Source organism: Pristis pectinata, chromosome 2, assembly GCF_009764475.1.
Source record: "Pristis pectinata isolate sPriPec2 chromosome 2, sPriPec2.1.pri, whole genome shotgun sequence".
Taxonomy (NCBI): Eukaryota; Metazoa; Chordata; class Chondrichthyes; order Rhinopristiformes; family Pristidae; genus Pristis; species Pristis pectinata.
Window position 1 is genome coordinate 56,101,037 of NC_067406.1, and position 13,074 is coordinate 56,114,110.

At 37.0% G+C, this 13,074-nt stretch overlaps 1 protein-coding gene across 8 annotated transcripts in view; it reads right to left on the reverse strand.

The window, feature by feature from the left end:
* The window catches only part of fat1a (FAT atypical cadherin 1a), a 158,473-nt gene that overhangs the window by 108,660 nt on the left and 36,739 nt on the right, over positions 1 to 13,074 (reverse strand). For all 8 annotated transcript variants that reach the window (XM_052035519.1, XM_052035490.1, XM_052035499.1 and 5 more), the window contains exon 3: positions 2,814 to 3,128. In XM_052035519.1, coding sequence (XP_051891479.1) covers positions 2,814 to 3,128 — 315 coding nt within the window. The remainder of the gene's footprint in view (positions 1 to 2,813; positions 3,129 to 13,074) is intronic.

A 13,074-nucleotide genomic window follows, 5' to 3' on the forward strand; every position in this document is an offset into this window, starting at 1 on the left:
TCATCCCTATTGAAGATGAGGATGTCCATGGAACTACTTCCTCCTGCTTAATGGTCCACCAGCATTCACGGTTGAACATAGCAGCATCGGAGACCCTTGATCAGATTCATGAGTTAACAGTTCACTTAGTTGTGCCCATAGCTTGCTTCTTCTACAGGATGCTACCCAGATTATGTCAAATTTACAAACTACACCAGATTTAAGCACATCCTGTGCTACTCCAGGCAGGCTTGCTTACATTCATCATTAAATCAGGGTTGGTCTCTAGTTTGTTGATGTTGTGACATGTTTGGACATGGGGTAAAGATTGTGCTGCTACTGATATTCTGAAGTGTCTCATTTTCCCGATTTTCCCTGCTAGATGCATGCTCCAATTCTGTTCATCTAAGCATGATGATAGTTCTACCTTGTAAAGTCCTCTTCACTGACCTCTGGGGACATGCTACAAAGATACTGTGTTGGCCACTCCTGCCAAAATTGTCATGGACGGATGCATCTGTGACAAGCAGATTGCCTAGTAGCTATTTCTCTCTTGTTAGTATCTTCACCACTTGCCTCAGTTCCCATATGACTCAGGACTCAGCAAACTGATTCTAGCTGTGTAAGTGGCCACTCCAAGACATTCTGTAACAATCTATCCTCTCAGTGCTTATTCCAAGTGACATTAAACATGGAGTACTATCAATTCATCAGCTGAGAGAGGGCTGCAGGAAGTTAATCAGCTTTTAACTTGCTCATGTACCTTTGATTCCATGCGTCTTCAGTGGGGGGGGGGGGGGGGGGGATGGTGGGGGTGCGGTTCTGGCACCAATGTTGAGGCCATCCCATCTCAACTGCGTACCATTATCTTATCACTCAAATGGGTGTGCATCAATCCTGCAGGTGAGAGATAGCAGACCCAGGAACAGTAAAGGATGAATCGAGGATACCTGCTTAAAGGTACATTGTGAGGGCGTAACCAATGTCAGTCAGTTCCTTGTACAGCTTCCACAACAGCTCTCCCAATATTAGCACATATACAGATGTTAACAAAGAGGACTCTGCAAAATTGACAGAACTGAGTGCACCTTTGGCAAATCTAGTGATAAGGTTGACAGCAGGTTTATTTATTCTCATTTAATTTGTAGAACTCCTACAACTAAGTGGCAATTAAGATGCAGTCACATTGCTATGCTCGAGTCACGTTTAGACTCAAGTAGGCAAGAACAGTGGATTTCCTGTTCTAATAGACTTCAGAGAACAAACTGGATTTTTGATAACAATCTATTTTTTCTTATGTCATCACTACTGATACCATCCATTTTTAAATTTCTTGATTTCATTTACTCTACTTAAAATTCTTTTTCTGTGGTGCAATTTGCACTCAAATTCCAGATTACTCCTGGTCTCTTAAATTACTGGTCTATCAATATAAATTACAGTACTACCATATCCCAGGAGCAGCATTAATGAGTTGCTGGGAAGCTTGCTGCTGAGATGGTCACCTTCCTAACAGAACATAGTAGCAAGAATCCAGATCCCAAAATAAAATTAACTGTGGTTTCACATTAATAAGCAATCCCAATAAATCTCCTGTGGGAGTGATCATATAAATAATGTGGTGTATGTATCTCTCTCACACACATACAATGTGCACACACGCACCAAACTGAATACATAAGTATTGATCTTCTTTACTGAAGCTAGAACATTGAAATAATTTTTGTCCTTTTGTTATATGCTGATTCTATTTACATTTTACAAAAAGGACTTCCTTAAGATTTTAATTTTATTCATTCATGTGATGTGCACATTGCTGCCAAAGCTGCCATTTGTTCCCCTTGTCTAATTGCTTCTGCACTAATGAAAAAGTCAATATCATTCACATTAGTGGGTCTGGAATCACATGCAGGCCAGACCAGGTGAGGCTGGTAGATTTCTTTCTTTGAAGGATATAAATAATCCAGATGAGTTTTCAGACAATCTAATAGTTTCTTGGTCACTCTTACGGAGATAAGCTTGAATTCCAGATTTACTTAGATATCAGAATTTAAATTCCCCAGTTGTCATGGTGAAATCTGAACGCGTTCCTAAACCAGAACTCTGCTTAATCTACTAATTTAATAACTTAACCAGTAGTGCTACTATACCTACCCACCACTTTGATTTCAGATGCCACACTTGAAGGGCCACTGAAGTTCTCAGGTTTAAAAAGAAACACATTAAAGTTGAGGGAAAGGAAAATTGTAAAATTTAGACTCCAAAGGACATACATTAGTGCTTATGGCAAATTGGAATGAGGCTGAGTGGCCACAAGATGTTGCATTCCGTTGATCTGGTGGAAATTGGTAAGTACTGAGTCAGGCATGTTGCCATGGAAGAGAACATTCATATGAACTTGTGACCTTGATCCAGTGGAAGAAATGCAGATTTTTTTGTATCATGTTTATAATCTGGTAAATCCTCTTTTAGATCATTTAGATGGGCGAGGAGTGATACAATTATGGGAAATATGGAAGGATAGTTTAATTTTACATAATGTAATGGAATTGAAACCACAAATCAATGGAAAATGCTTTGTATGTGGTGAATAAAGAGAAAATACTGTAAGAACCAGGAGATTTAAACAAAAGAAGAAAAATGATTCATGAAGCAGACGCAATAATTTGATAATCACAAAGAAACATACCAACTCTCTTTAAGTACATCATTAAATGAGAAGTGCTTCCATTGTTTCTTCATGTTCCCATCTATTTCTAAAATGTTTCATTAAATCAGCACACTTGTTATCTCAGTGATCTGGCATGACAGTTCTATCCAATATTAACACTTACCTGTCTCCTGATTTATGATGAAGAAACCTTGTGGGTTGCCACTGGTAATCTTATAGCTCAGCCTGTCACTTGAGCTGGAATCTGGGTCGGACGCTTCAATCTGTACAACTGACACGTCTTTGGGAGAGTTCTCCATGACTTCAGGGTAATAAACTGGTTCAGATGTCTGTGGAGCATTATCATTAACATCCCCAACTGCAATATACACTTCGATGAAGGAGAAGAGAGACACAACTCCAAGATCAGTGGCGTAGACTGTTAGCCAGTAATGTGAAATAGTTTCGTGGTCCAGAAGGTCTGCTGTTTTTATTATACCTGCACAAGGAACAGGAAAAGTAATGGTGCATTTAATGTACTGAAGATCACTGTACTAATAACAATGCTTTAAGAATACAGTAAAACTTTTAAGAAGTCAACTACACAATTTTTTTAAACACTGTTTTTGTTACCATTTGGCAATTCTTTCCATGCTGAATACTTAAAAGGTAATTTTACCATGAACTAAAAATATGTACATTCACTAGCTTATAATCCACATTATCATGGAATCGGTAAAAATCTGTATTTAACAGCTGTTCATCCTTCTCAGCTTCACATAAGGATAATTTAAAAATCTTTCCCCTGAAATAGATGCAAGTTAATTAAAGTGAGATTTTCTAAGATCAAAGGAAAATTAAAGGTCAAACTACTGAAATAGCAAACAAGTCAAAGTGCAACTGAGAATGATCAGTATATTGTACTTGAACATAAGTTGGATGGCAGGGAAGTGTAGGTTGGGGAGGATGAAGAAGATGAGAAAGTTGGGAAAGTAATGAGAAGAGGGACATGAGGAAAGATCTGGACCCAGACCATATTCCATGTGCAAAGTCATTCAAAAGATTTTCAGTGTTGGGAAAGGCAAATTGATAAATGTAATATTAAGTCACCCTTGTGGATTGAATGGAGATGCTCTCCAAAGCAATCACCCAATACACAATTGGTTTCTCCAACGTAGAGGAGACCACAATAAGGGCACCAAATGAAACACACTAAATTGGTATTCTAGAGCAAGCTGTTGTCCACACTTTAAGGTCCAGAACAATGTGCTGAGGGGTGAACTGAAGCAGTGTGCAGCCACAATAGAGTTGCATGGAGAAGGACGCAATTTAAGGCCTTCCTGGCTTTGAACATAAATTAGTTGAAATCCATGTCAAAACCTCATGAAATGCATGCTTTAATGTGGTAAATGAATGAAAACTGATAACACACCGAAGTAATAATCTGCATTATATACTTCAAAATACATTTTCATAAAAAATTCAAACATATAAAAAACATGAAATAAATTAGATTTAAATTACTTGCTAAAATACCCTGCTCTTCTTCCAATTTAGGTGATAATTTTGCAGAATATATCTATTCAGTCACAAGGGTGACCCTGAGCTTCCAAATGCCCATCAATTTAATTGTCCATTCCAATCCCATTCCAACAATCCCCAAAGCAAGTTCAAGGGACAGCACCTCATTTTCTATCTGTGTATGGTGCAGCCCTCAGGGCTCCATCCTGAATTTAGTAACTTCAGGTAATCTTCCCACCCCACCCCCCAAGATATGAATGTAAATTTTTGTTTTAATTTCTTTCTTTTCTCTTCTTGTGTCATTGACCACCATGTTTTAAGTTAATTGTTACCCTGTTTGCTTTGGACTGAAACCCATCAGACTTTCCCTCTGTACTTTCCAACTTTCCCTTCTCTGCAAATTGAAACACATTGGTTTTCTCACTTTTCCAGTTCTGAAGGGTTCTTGATCTGCTTCTCTCCCCACAGATGCTACCAGACCTGCAGAGCACTGCCAGAACTGGTTTTTTTTTTGGATTTCTAACATCTACAGCTGCTTTGCTCTAACTCCTATGATACCTGTATGAAAGTACATGTCGTATTTCTATCACACACACTATTAAAAGCTTAATTCATTGATGATCTCCATCATTTTGAACAGCAAATTGTTCAAATGCAAAAATCTCAGCAGGCAATCAAGATAAACATTGCACTGAGCAGTTATCATGCAGCTATTTCGAATATTTTACAGAAAAAAGGAAGAAAAGTTACCTTAATACCTTAGTTATAATTCAGTGTATTGAAAGCTTAAATAATTTTGAGGTGTCTTGCATCTATTGTGTTTTATCCATCCTTTAATGAATACCTGCACTTTGCCGTTTTTAAGGCAATCAGAAGTTAATGTGTATTCTCATGCAGATTACAATTGGCCCAAACTAATTATTTTGGGTAACACTTCTACTGGGCAACAGTAGCCACAGCTATTTTAACAACGTTCACATTAGAACTTCAGCACTTGAATGTAGGGAGCTGTTTTTTGTTCTTGGGTATGCACAAAATTTTCAAGATAGTATTTCGCTCTCCAGCCCTGACTGCCCAAGGAGAATGAGAGTTAAGCATATAGAGCTGAATTGGAATTATACATAGACAGACAAGGTAGAGTTATCAGGCCAGTCCTTTGAAGAACATTAGGGAACTAGCTGGCTTTTATCACTGTCTTCATGCTTATTTGAAACAAACGATCAACCATGATCTTATTTATTGGCAGAGTATTCTTGAAGGGCTGAATGATCTAACCTTCTCCTATTTCTATGCTTCTATTTTTTTTTAAATTAATGCCACAATCATCAGTTTCATTGAATTTCAAAACATGTCATGGATAATTTGTGGGATGAAGTTCAAAAAAGTTGTAGCTAATTTGAAGACATACAGATAAAATTATAGGAAGGTTATATTTACAATAATTTACAAAAGTCAACTGACATTTGTTTCTGGAGGGGGACAGGTGAAACTACAAAGAACATTTTTCATATTAAAAATAATCATGGCATTAAATCAAGCCTGTGAAGTGTTTTACTTCAGTAACTACAGCTAATTTCCCTGAATGTACATCCTGTGGTGAGGTGGAGTTCATTGCTCCAATCCAGGAATGTGATTAGTTTGCTTCACAAGGTCTAATAAAGAAACAGGCAAGACTGCAGTCTGATCAACAAGCCCCAGAAATAACCTGAGGCCCTGGGAGTGGGTCAGGTAATTTAGCTTGTTACAGTAGATACCCAATATTGCAGAATCCACAATATGACAATTTAAATAGTGCCTTAGCGGAATTTAAAGGAATACTGTCTAGATTACTTATCATTTGGTTTTGATAATCTTTCTATGATTAAAAAAAAGTTATAATTGTGTTTTTTGATTTATTGTACAGATAATTTAGATATAGTTCATTGCATGTTACTCATCCTGCTATGCTTAGCCACATTCTTTGGACTACAAAATATGAAAGCAAAGGCAAATAATCAGTTTAAATTAGTTTCAACTCGTATATTTGAAGTACTTCGCTGCTTTTAATCAAATGGTCACCCATCATTTCCACAATAGTACAAATTCCAGCTTGGAAAGTGAATTATGGGATCATTCTGCAAATGAGTGGCTGTACCAACATGTACCTTCTCTGTCTCATTTGAAGCAATCTACACAACAAAACTATTGATTCAAAAAGGTGATTTTCCACATATAACTAATTATCAGAACCATCAGGAATAATATCATTTTGTAAATAAAATCAAAAACCACCAATTCGCAATGACATAGAAATGCAGTTTTACTTCATCTGTGCTGGGAATATTAGCAGAAAAGGGAAACTTCATATTGAAACACAATGCTATGGATCCATTTTCTAAAGTAATAAATTAAAATGAAAGTAGAGAAAGTAAATATCTATTCATTTACAAATATTTAAATTTAGTGAAAAAGTAGATGCCATCTTACTTCACTATGCTGGACGATGTAGCTAGAACTGACTTGCTCTTTTTTATTACCAAACATGCAATGGTGTAAATGAATCTCTAAATCATCCATACTTTGATACATGGTACTTTCTGCTACACTTAACAGCAGTTCCCCAGCTCCAACTAGTTAAATACATTTTTCCTAGCTAGTCCAATCTCTTCTGGAGTTACTGGTCCTTCCAAATTAATGTAATTCCCTCCCAAGCTAATGGAGCCAAATAATGTTTGGAATTTGATTTCACCAGTCACGTTAGCCTAAAATTTATAAATAAAATATCATGGCCAAGGTCTAAGAGTACATGCTTGTGCCTAAACTATATACCAATCCACAACTCCAAAACGTCTTCATTTGGCTAAAAAGTCTTGTTGCTAAATAATTATAACCCAAAGGCAAACTGCCAAATAAATATAACCAGAAGCTTCACAGAATTATTTGTGCCATCAAAGTGTCAGTCTTAATATGCAGACCTTGTTCTAACTTTAGTTATGCATATGAAAAGGGGCTTAAATTGTATCTATGGTCCAATTTTAGGGTATTCAGTGGAATCTTGAAAATGTTCTGCAAGGTAAAATATAAATCAAAGGAAATTTAGAATATTTTGTGAAAACAACCCAGGTTCAATTCCACCACTGTCTGTAAGGAGCTTGTACGTTCTCCCCGTGACTGCGTGGGTTTTCTCCGGGTGCTCTGGTTTCCTCCTAAGTTCCAAAGACGTACGGGTTAGGAAGTTGTGGGCATGCTATGTTGGTGCCGGAAGCACGGCGACGCTTGCGGGCTGCCCCCAGCGCATTTGCAGTAACGCAAAAAGACGCATTTCACAGTGTGTTTCGATGTACATGTGACTAATAAATATTTAATCTATCTAAATTAATGATCATGTAAATCTAGTTTATATTGCAGGTAATCAAGTGCTTAATTCTCTCTTTCCATAGATCCATGATCCCTCACACCACCCATTGACATGCTAATGTTGAGATGTACCAAGTCATACTAAGCCACCCAGTTTCTATGAGAAGTTGGTCCTTTTGGGGCAAACGGATATAAACAAAATTAATTTTAAAATATGTACAAGTGCAATGTACATGGAAGTATATTTTTAAAATCATTTTTTAATTAATTCACAGGATACGAAAAACAGTTTTGAGTTGATCAGGGTGCAGTAGTCAGAGTCTGCTATACTTATCTAATTTTTATTTATCAAAGACTTCAGATACACGCCAGTAAGGAATGACCTTTTGTGAACTATTTAAACTAGAATAAAAAGCCAAACACCCATTTGTTCAATCATTTTTGATTCAGTTGTTAACAAGAATTGGTTTTGACCTTTTTCAAAACCCATTTATCTTGTCAACAGCTAAACATTTTAGCCTTCATGTTTACATGGTTCAATGCTCAATGAACAAATGCATTATCAACAAGGCATAAGCTATACAGGTTTTGGACAAGGGTAGCCATTTTCTGATAATGTGTTACAAGCATGTTGCTCACAGTCCTCTGCTTACAATATCTTCAGCTAGTTAGTAATCTTTCATATATTTCTGCTTTAATTTTAGCTAGCAAATTATACAGTGTTCTTCAGACAACCTCAAGAACGTCTGTCCAATTGTTTCCTTATTTTTGTACAATGTTTACTTTGTATTAACTAAAAGATTCCTTTGTCATCATGTGACTCATTCTGCAGAACTTCAATCTACTTCTTAAACATTAACAAGGGAACTGGCATTATAAAGCAACTGATACATGAACACTTGAGTGCAGATTGTGTATGGACAATACAACTTTTCAGTTATTCTAAAAACAAATTTCATTTTCATCACTATATGTCATACGGACACTAAATTATATTGTTGAAAGATAAAACTATCTTCTTCTTTGCCAAGTTTTCAATACTGCAAAACAAAAACTAAAAATATTGTTATGCTCTTCTGGATTCATTAAGGAGCGATCAGAATCAGACTTTACAGTACCATGTTTGTTTTATGTCAAGGTCTTCACTCTATATTCTGCATTTTCAACCACTAATCCAATTTCTTTTTAAATACTACATTCCACAAACAAGTATTTGGTCTAAAGCACTACATGCTCAAATAATCTTGAGTGCAATAGTTTCCATGTTCCATCACTTTTATTCGAATTTTTCAAACTTATCCTCATACCTGCAACCTCTTGATTTGACATAATGCTGCAGCATTCCATGGCTCTCTATCACTCTTTTTTCTTCCTTCACTCAAAGGATTTTAATGTTACTTATATGCAGGACATGGGTGCTGTTTGCAAGGGTGGCATTTAATGTTAATCCCAAAAGGCCTTTAAGATGGTGGCGAGCCTTCTGGTGGAACTGCTAGATTCAGTTTAGTGGAAGTACAGTCAGTACACTTATGTAGGGAGTTCCAGGAATTTGACCCAGTGACAACAAAGTAACTGCATTACATATCTAGGTTGCGATGACACTCTATTTAGAAGGGACTCTGAAGATCATGGCATTACTGCATGCTTGCTCCCTTTATCCTCATCTTTAATGAATGACATTAAACACAGTGCAGCAAAAGACATGTAACAATTGAAAATACCCAGTCCCAGGACAATGCCTTGAGGAACTCTTGTAGCAAGATGACTGCACAACCACAGCCATCTTCTGTGTATTAGGTGAAGATCCAGCCAGTGGAAGAGTCTCTTCTTGATATATATATTAGCTTCAACATTACTATGGCCCCTTGATGCCATATGCATCCTGATCTGCCTCAACATCACTTGCACCTTACTCTGAGATTCAGCAATGTTGCCAAATGTTCGAACCAATGCTGTGAGGAGGTCAAGGGCCAACGGTCTTCACAAAACCAAATGTAAAGATATTGGGAGTGACATCTACCAGCTTACATTGTTGATGAACTCTTATGACTTAGAACAGACCAAAAGGATGGTAATTGTTGCATTAGATGATTTTCTCCCTTTTGCATACAAGCCAAATGTTTTATTTTTGTGTTTATTACAGTATTTAGGCATTTTCCATTATCCATTAATTGGTTATTATTTGTTATAATAAGGTTGCTCTTCTACACAGGTTTGAAATTTTTGTTTTGCATTCCCACCCCACCGCTGGATTTCTTTAGTATTAAAACTTTTTCTCCCCCCTTTTTCTTCTCAGTCTTCAAGCAATTTTGCTATCCATCTGCCTGAAGTCCTTTGATATATATTTACTCAACAATTCTTTTAGGTTGAAATGCATCAAACCATTTACAGAAACATATATTCTCCGCTTCCTTTGATAATTCACTTAAATCAGTCAACCATGATAACCATACCAGATTAGTTCAGTTGTTAACTCTCAAAGAATTTTTTTCTTTCTTTTTATAAATCTTCAGCTTTATAATTTAGCTTCGTGGTCATGAACCACAAATTTTATGACTTACTGAATGACAAGTATGGTTTAAAGGGCATAAACAGATGGATAAACTTGGACACAAACTGAAATTACATGCAGTAAAATATTCCTTTCCTCACTGCTATATTGGTGAAATCTTATTATATTCAAAGCAGAAATACTCCAATGTAACATATTATTCATAATCTCAAACTGAAAAGAATTGCATGCTCTCAACTGCAACTTACTTTACCCTTAAGTAATAGTTCACACTGAAAGCTCAGCTGACTTTACTGCAGTGAATCAACATAAAAACACTAAAAGGCATTTAAGAGATCATCTGCATTTATATTTTTGGCACTTACATACTTACTAATTAAAACTCACCATTTCCTAACCAAACTCAAGTAAATTCCCATGCCGAGCATAGGAATCACTACCCATTAATTCCAAGTAGCTGAGAAGACATCCAAAAGGTCTCTCCACTGCATTTCCTTAGCTTGATGTAAATTATTACATTAACAGAATTACATGGGATCGGATTCTGTAGTTCCTGCAGGGTAGCAGCAGACAGCTTGATGTGCCATGGTTTGAAGCTGTATAGCAAACAAGCAATTCAGTTGTAGTGTGAACATCTGACACACTAAAATGCGAAATAGCAAGCTCAATTACCATTAAGGAAGTAAGTTCCATGCATAAAGTGGAAACATTAGGGCTGACGAGACATGAGTGGCACCGTAAGAAACTGAAAATGGCCATCATATATGGTTTCATGTGTTGACTAACAATGCAATGGTGTATCAGGGGAAGGCAAGGAGCTGAAAGAGCGTGTAAGCATAAAATAAAAGCTAAGGTGTAGGCTGGCATTGGTCGGTCCTCAATTCTGCTATGAAGCTGGTCGATGCTGTCCTTCTCCTTCTAAACCATATTAATTTTTTTTATGTAAGCATAAAAATTTAATAGCTTTTTAAGTCTGCTTGTTAAGTCATTCTAGACTGCAAAAAAACAGGTCAAAAGGTTTGCTGAATCTTTTTCCAAATTTAATACAGGATATTGCACCTGGAAACGAGAACCAGGAACTTTTTTTTAACCCGGAAATTTGGCAGTACAGAAACCGATTTGTCCTCCTTGGAAAGGTGAATTTACACAATATGAAGTGAATTTCAATTTTCTGCACATGTTGAACAGATAACGATCTGGCAACCTGTTGAACATCGTTTCCACTGCACAAAATTATTATCCAGCCTATAACAAAGACATGACAGCAGTTTTGGTTTTACAATTACAGTGAACTCATTGAATATAAACTGAGTGTCTACTTTCTAACTGTGAAGTGAAGCAAAGAAACATACTGGCTTCCAGCAAGTTTCACTATGTTGTTAGCTCAGTACCAGGCTCCAGGGTCACATTTCATTCATGTTATTGCTATAGCATCACTATAGAGCAAAGCTGGAAAGCATGCACGATACATTTTTGAATAAAATTCTCTTCATATTTCAATGTACAACTTGGTAATTGGTAATTTGCTTAGTGTTGTCACATGTACCAAGATACAGTGAAAAACTTTATTTTGCATGCCATCCATACAGAACATAAGCACATTGAGGTAGTCCAAAGGGAAACGCAATAACAGAATGCAGCATATAGTGTTTCAGTTACAGAGAAAGTGCAGTGCAGGTAGACAATAAAGCGCAAGGCCCACAACGAGATAGATTGTGAGGTCAAGAGTTCATCTATATTATAGAAGTCTTGTAACAGCAGGATAGAAGCTGTCCTTGAGCCTGGTGGTGCGCGTTTTCAAACTTTTGTATCATCTGCCCAACAGAAGGGGCAAGAAGAGAGAATAACCAGGATGGAAGGGATTTTTGTATATGCTGGCTGCTTTCCCAAGGCAGCAGGAAGTGTAGACAGAGTCCATGGAGGGGTGGCTGGTTTCCGTGATGTGCTGAGCTGTGTCCACAACTCTGCAATTTCTTGCAGTCCTGGGCAGAGCAGTTGCCATACCAAACTGTAATGCATCCAGCTGGTATGCTTCCTATGATGCATCTATAAGAATTGGTGAAGGTCAACAGGGACATGCTGAATTTCCTTAGCCTTCTGAGGAAGTAGATGCGCTTTGCTTGTAAATTGTTATATGGCTTTTATTTTTGGCTTCTTGGTTCAGTTGGCTCTGTGCTCTTCCAAGCTCCTAGAATATGCCATATAATTGACAAACCAGAGCATGTAATCTTGTTTTTTTACTGGGGTTGTACAGAATTGTTGCTTCCCTCACAGCACACAATCAAAATGTACTTTCTTGGTGTTGTAGTAACTAATATCCAGACAGTTAACAGAAGCACACATTACTCCAAATTTTCCTTCTCTTCACATTTGCAGAGCATGCATTTATGCTCATTCTGTCAGGCTTACCTGATGAAAGAGTCAGTTTTATGAAAAAACAGTTACTCACAAGCCTCATTTGAATCATTGCACACAAAGTTTAGAACACACACATTTGCACGTTCACTGTGGCTAATCACCAGGCACTCAATATGGATCCAAGCCAAAACTGTTGGAAGCCTGCTCATCCGTCAACATGGTCTCACAACTAATAGTCAATGGCAGTGCATTGTTCCTCATTGGTTTTCAGTAGAGTGTTGACAGTTACTGCCTGAAGCTAGAATACCGAGCAACAGAATACCGAACAAAAAAGCAGATTTTACTTCTCCTTTGGGGAGTAAATAGATGTTAAACCCCTCCCCCAAAAAAGATACAAGTATCCTGACCAAATGTGGGTAAATGAAGCCATTTAAAAAAAGTCTGCTGTTAAGTTAGCAAAATTAAAATGTTAGATGAGATAGAGAGTAATAATTAATTGACAGCTATTAAGAATGTGCATTTTGACAAATAACCTTGCACTGGTCCTCTAAAAAAATTTTAGCAAAGCTTTGTGAAAGTGTTCATCTATTGTGAAGAATAAATGTCAACTAACATGTATTAAAATATGTAGACAATCAAAATGGGTTCAGTATTGCACAACTGCTAGGTTCCTAAAGATTCCCTTGACACAGCCCAAGCAAGTTATTTGATGATAATT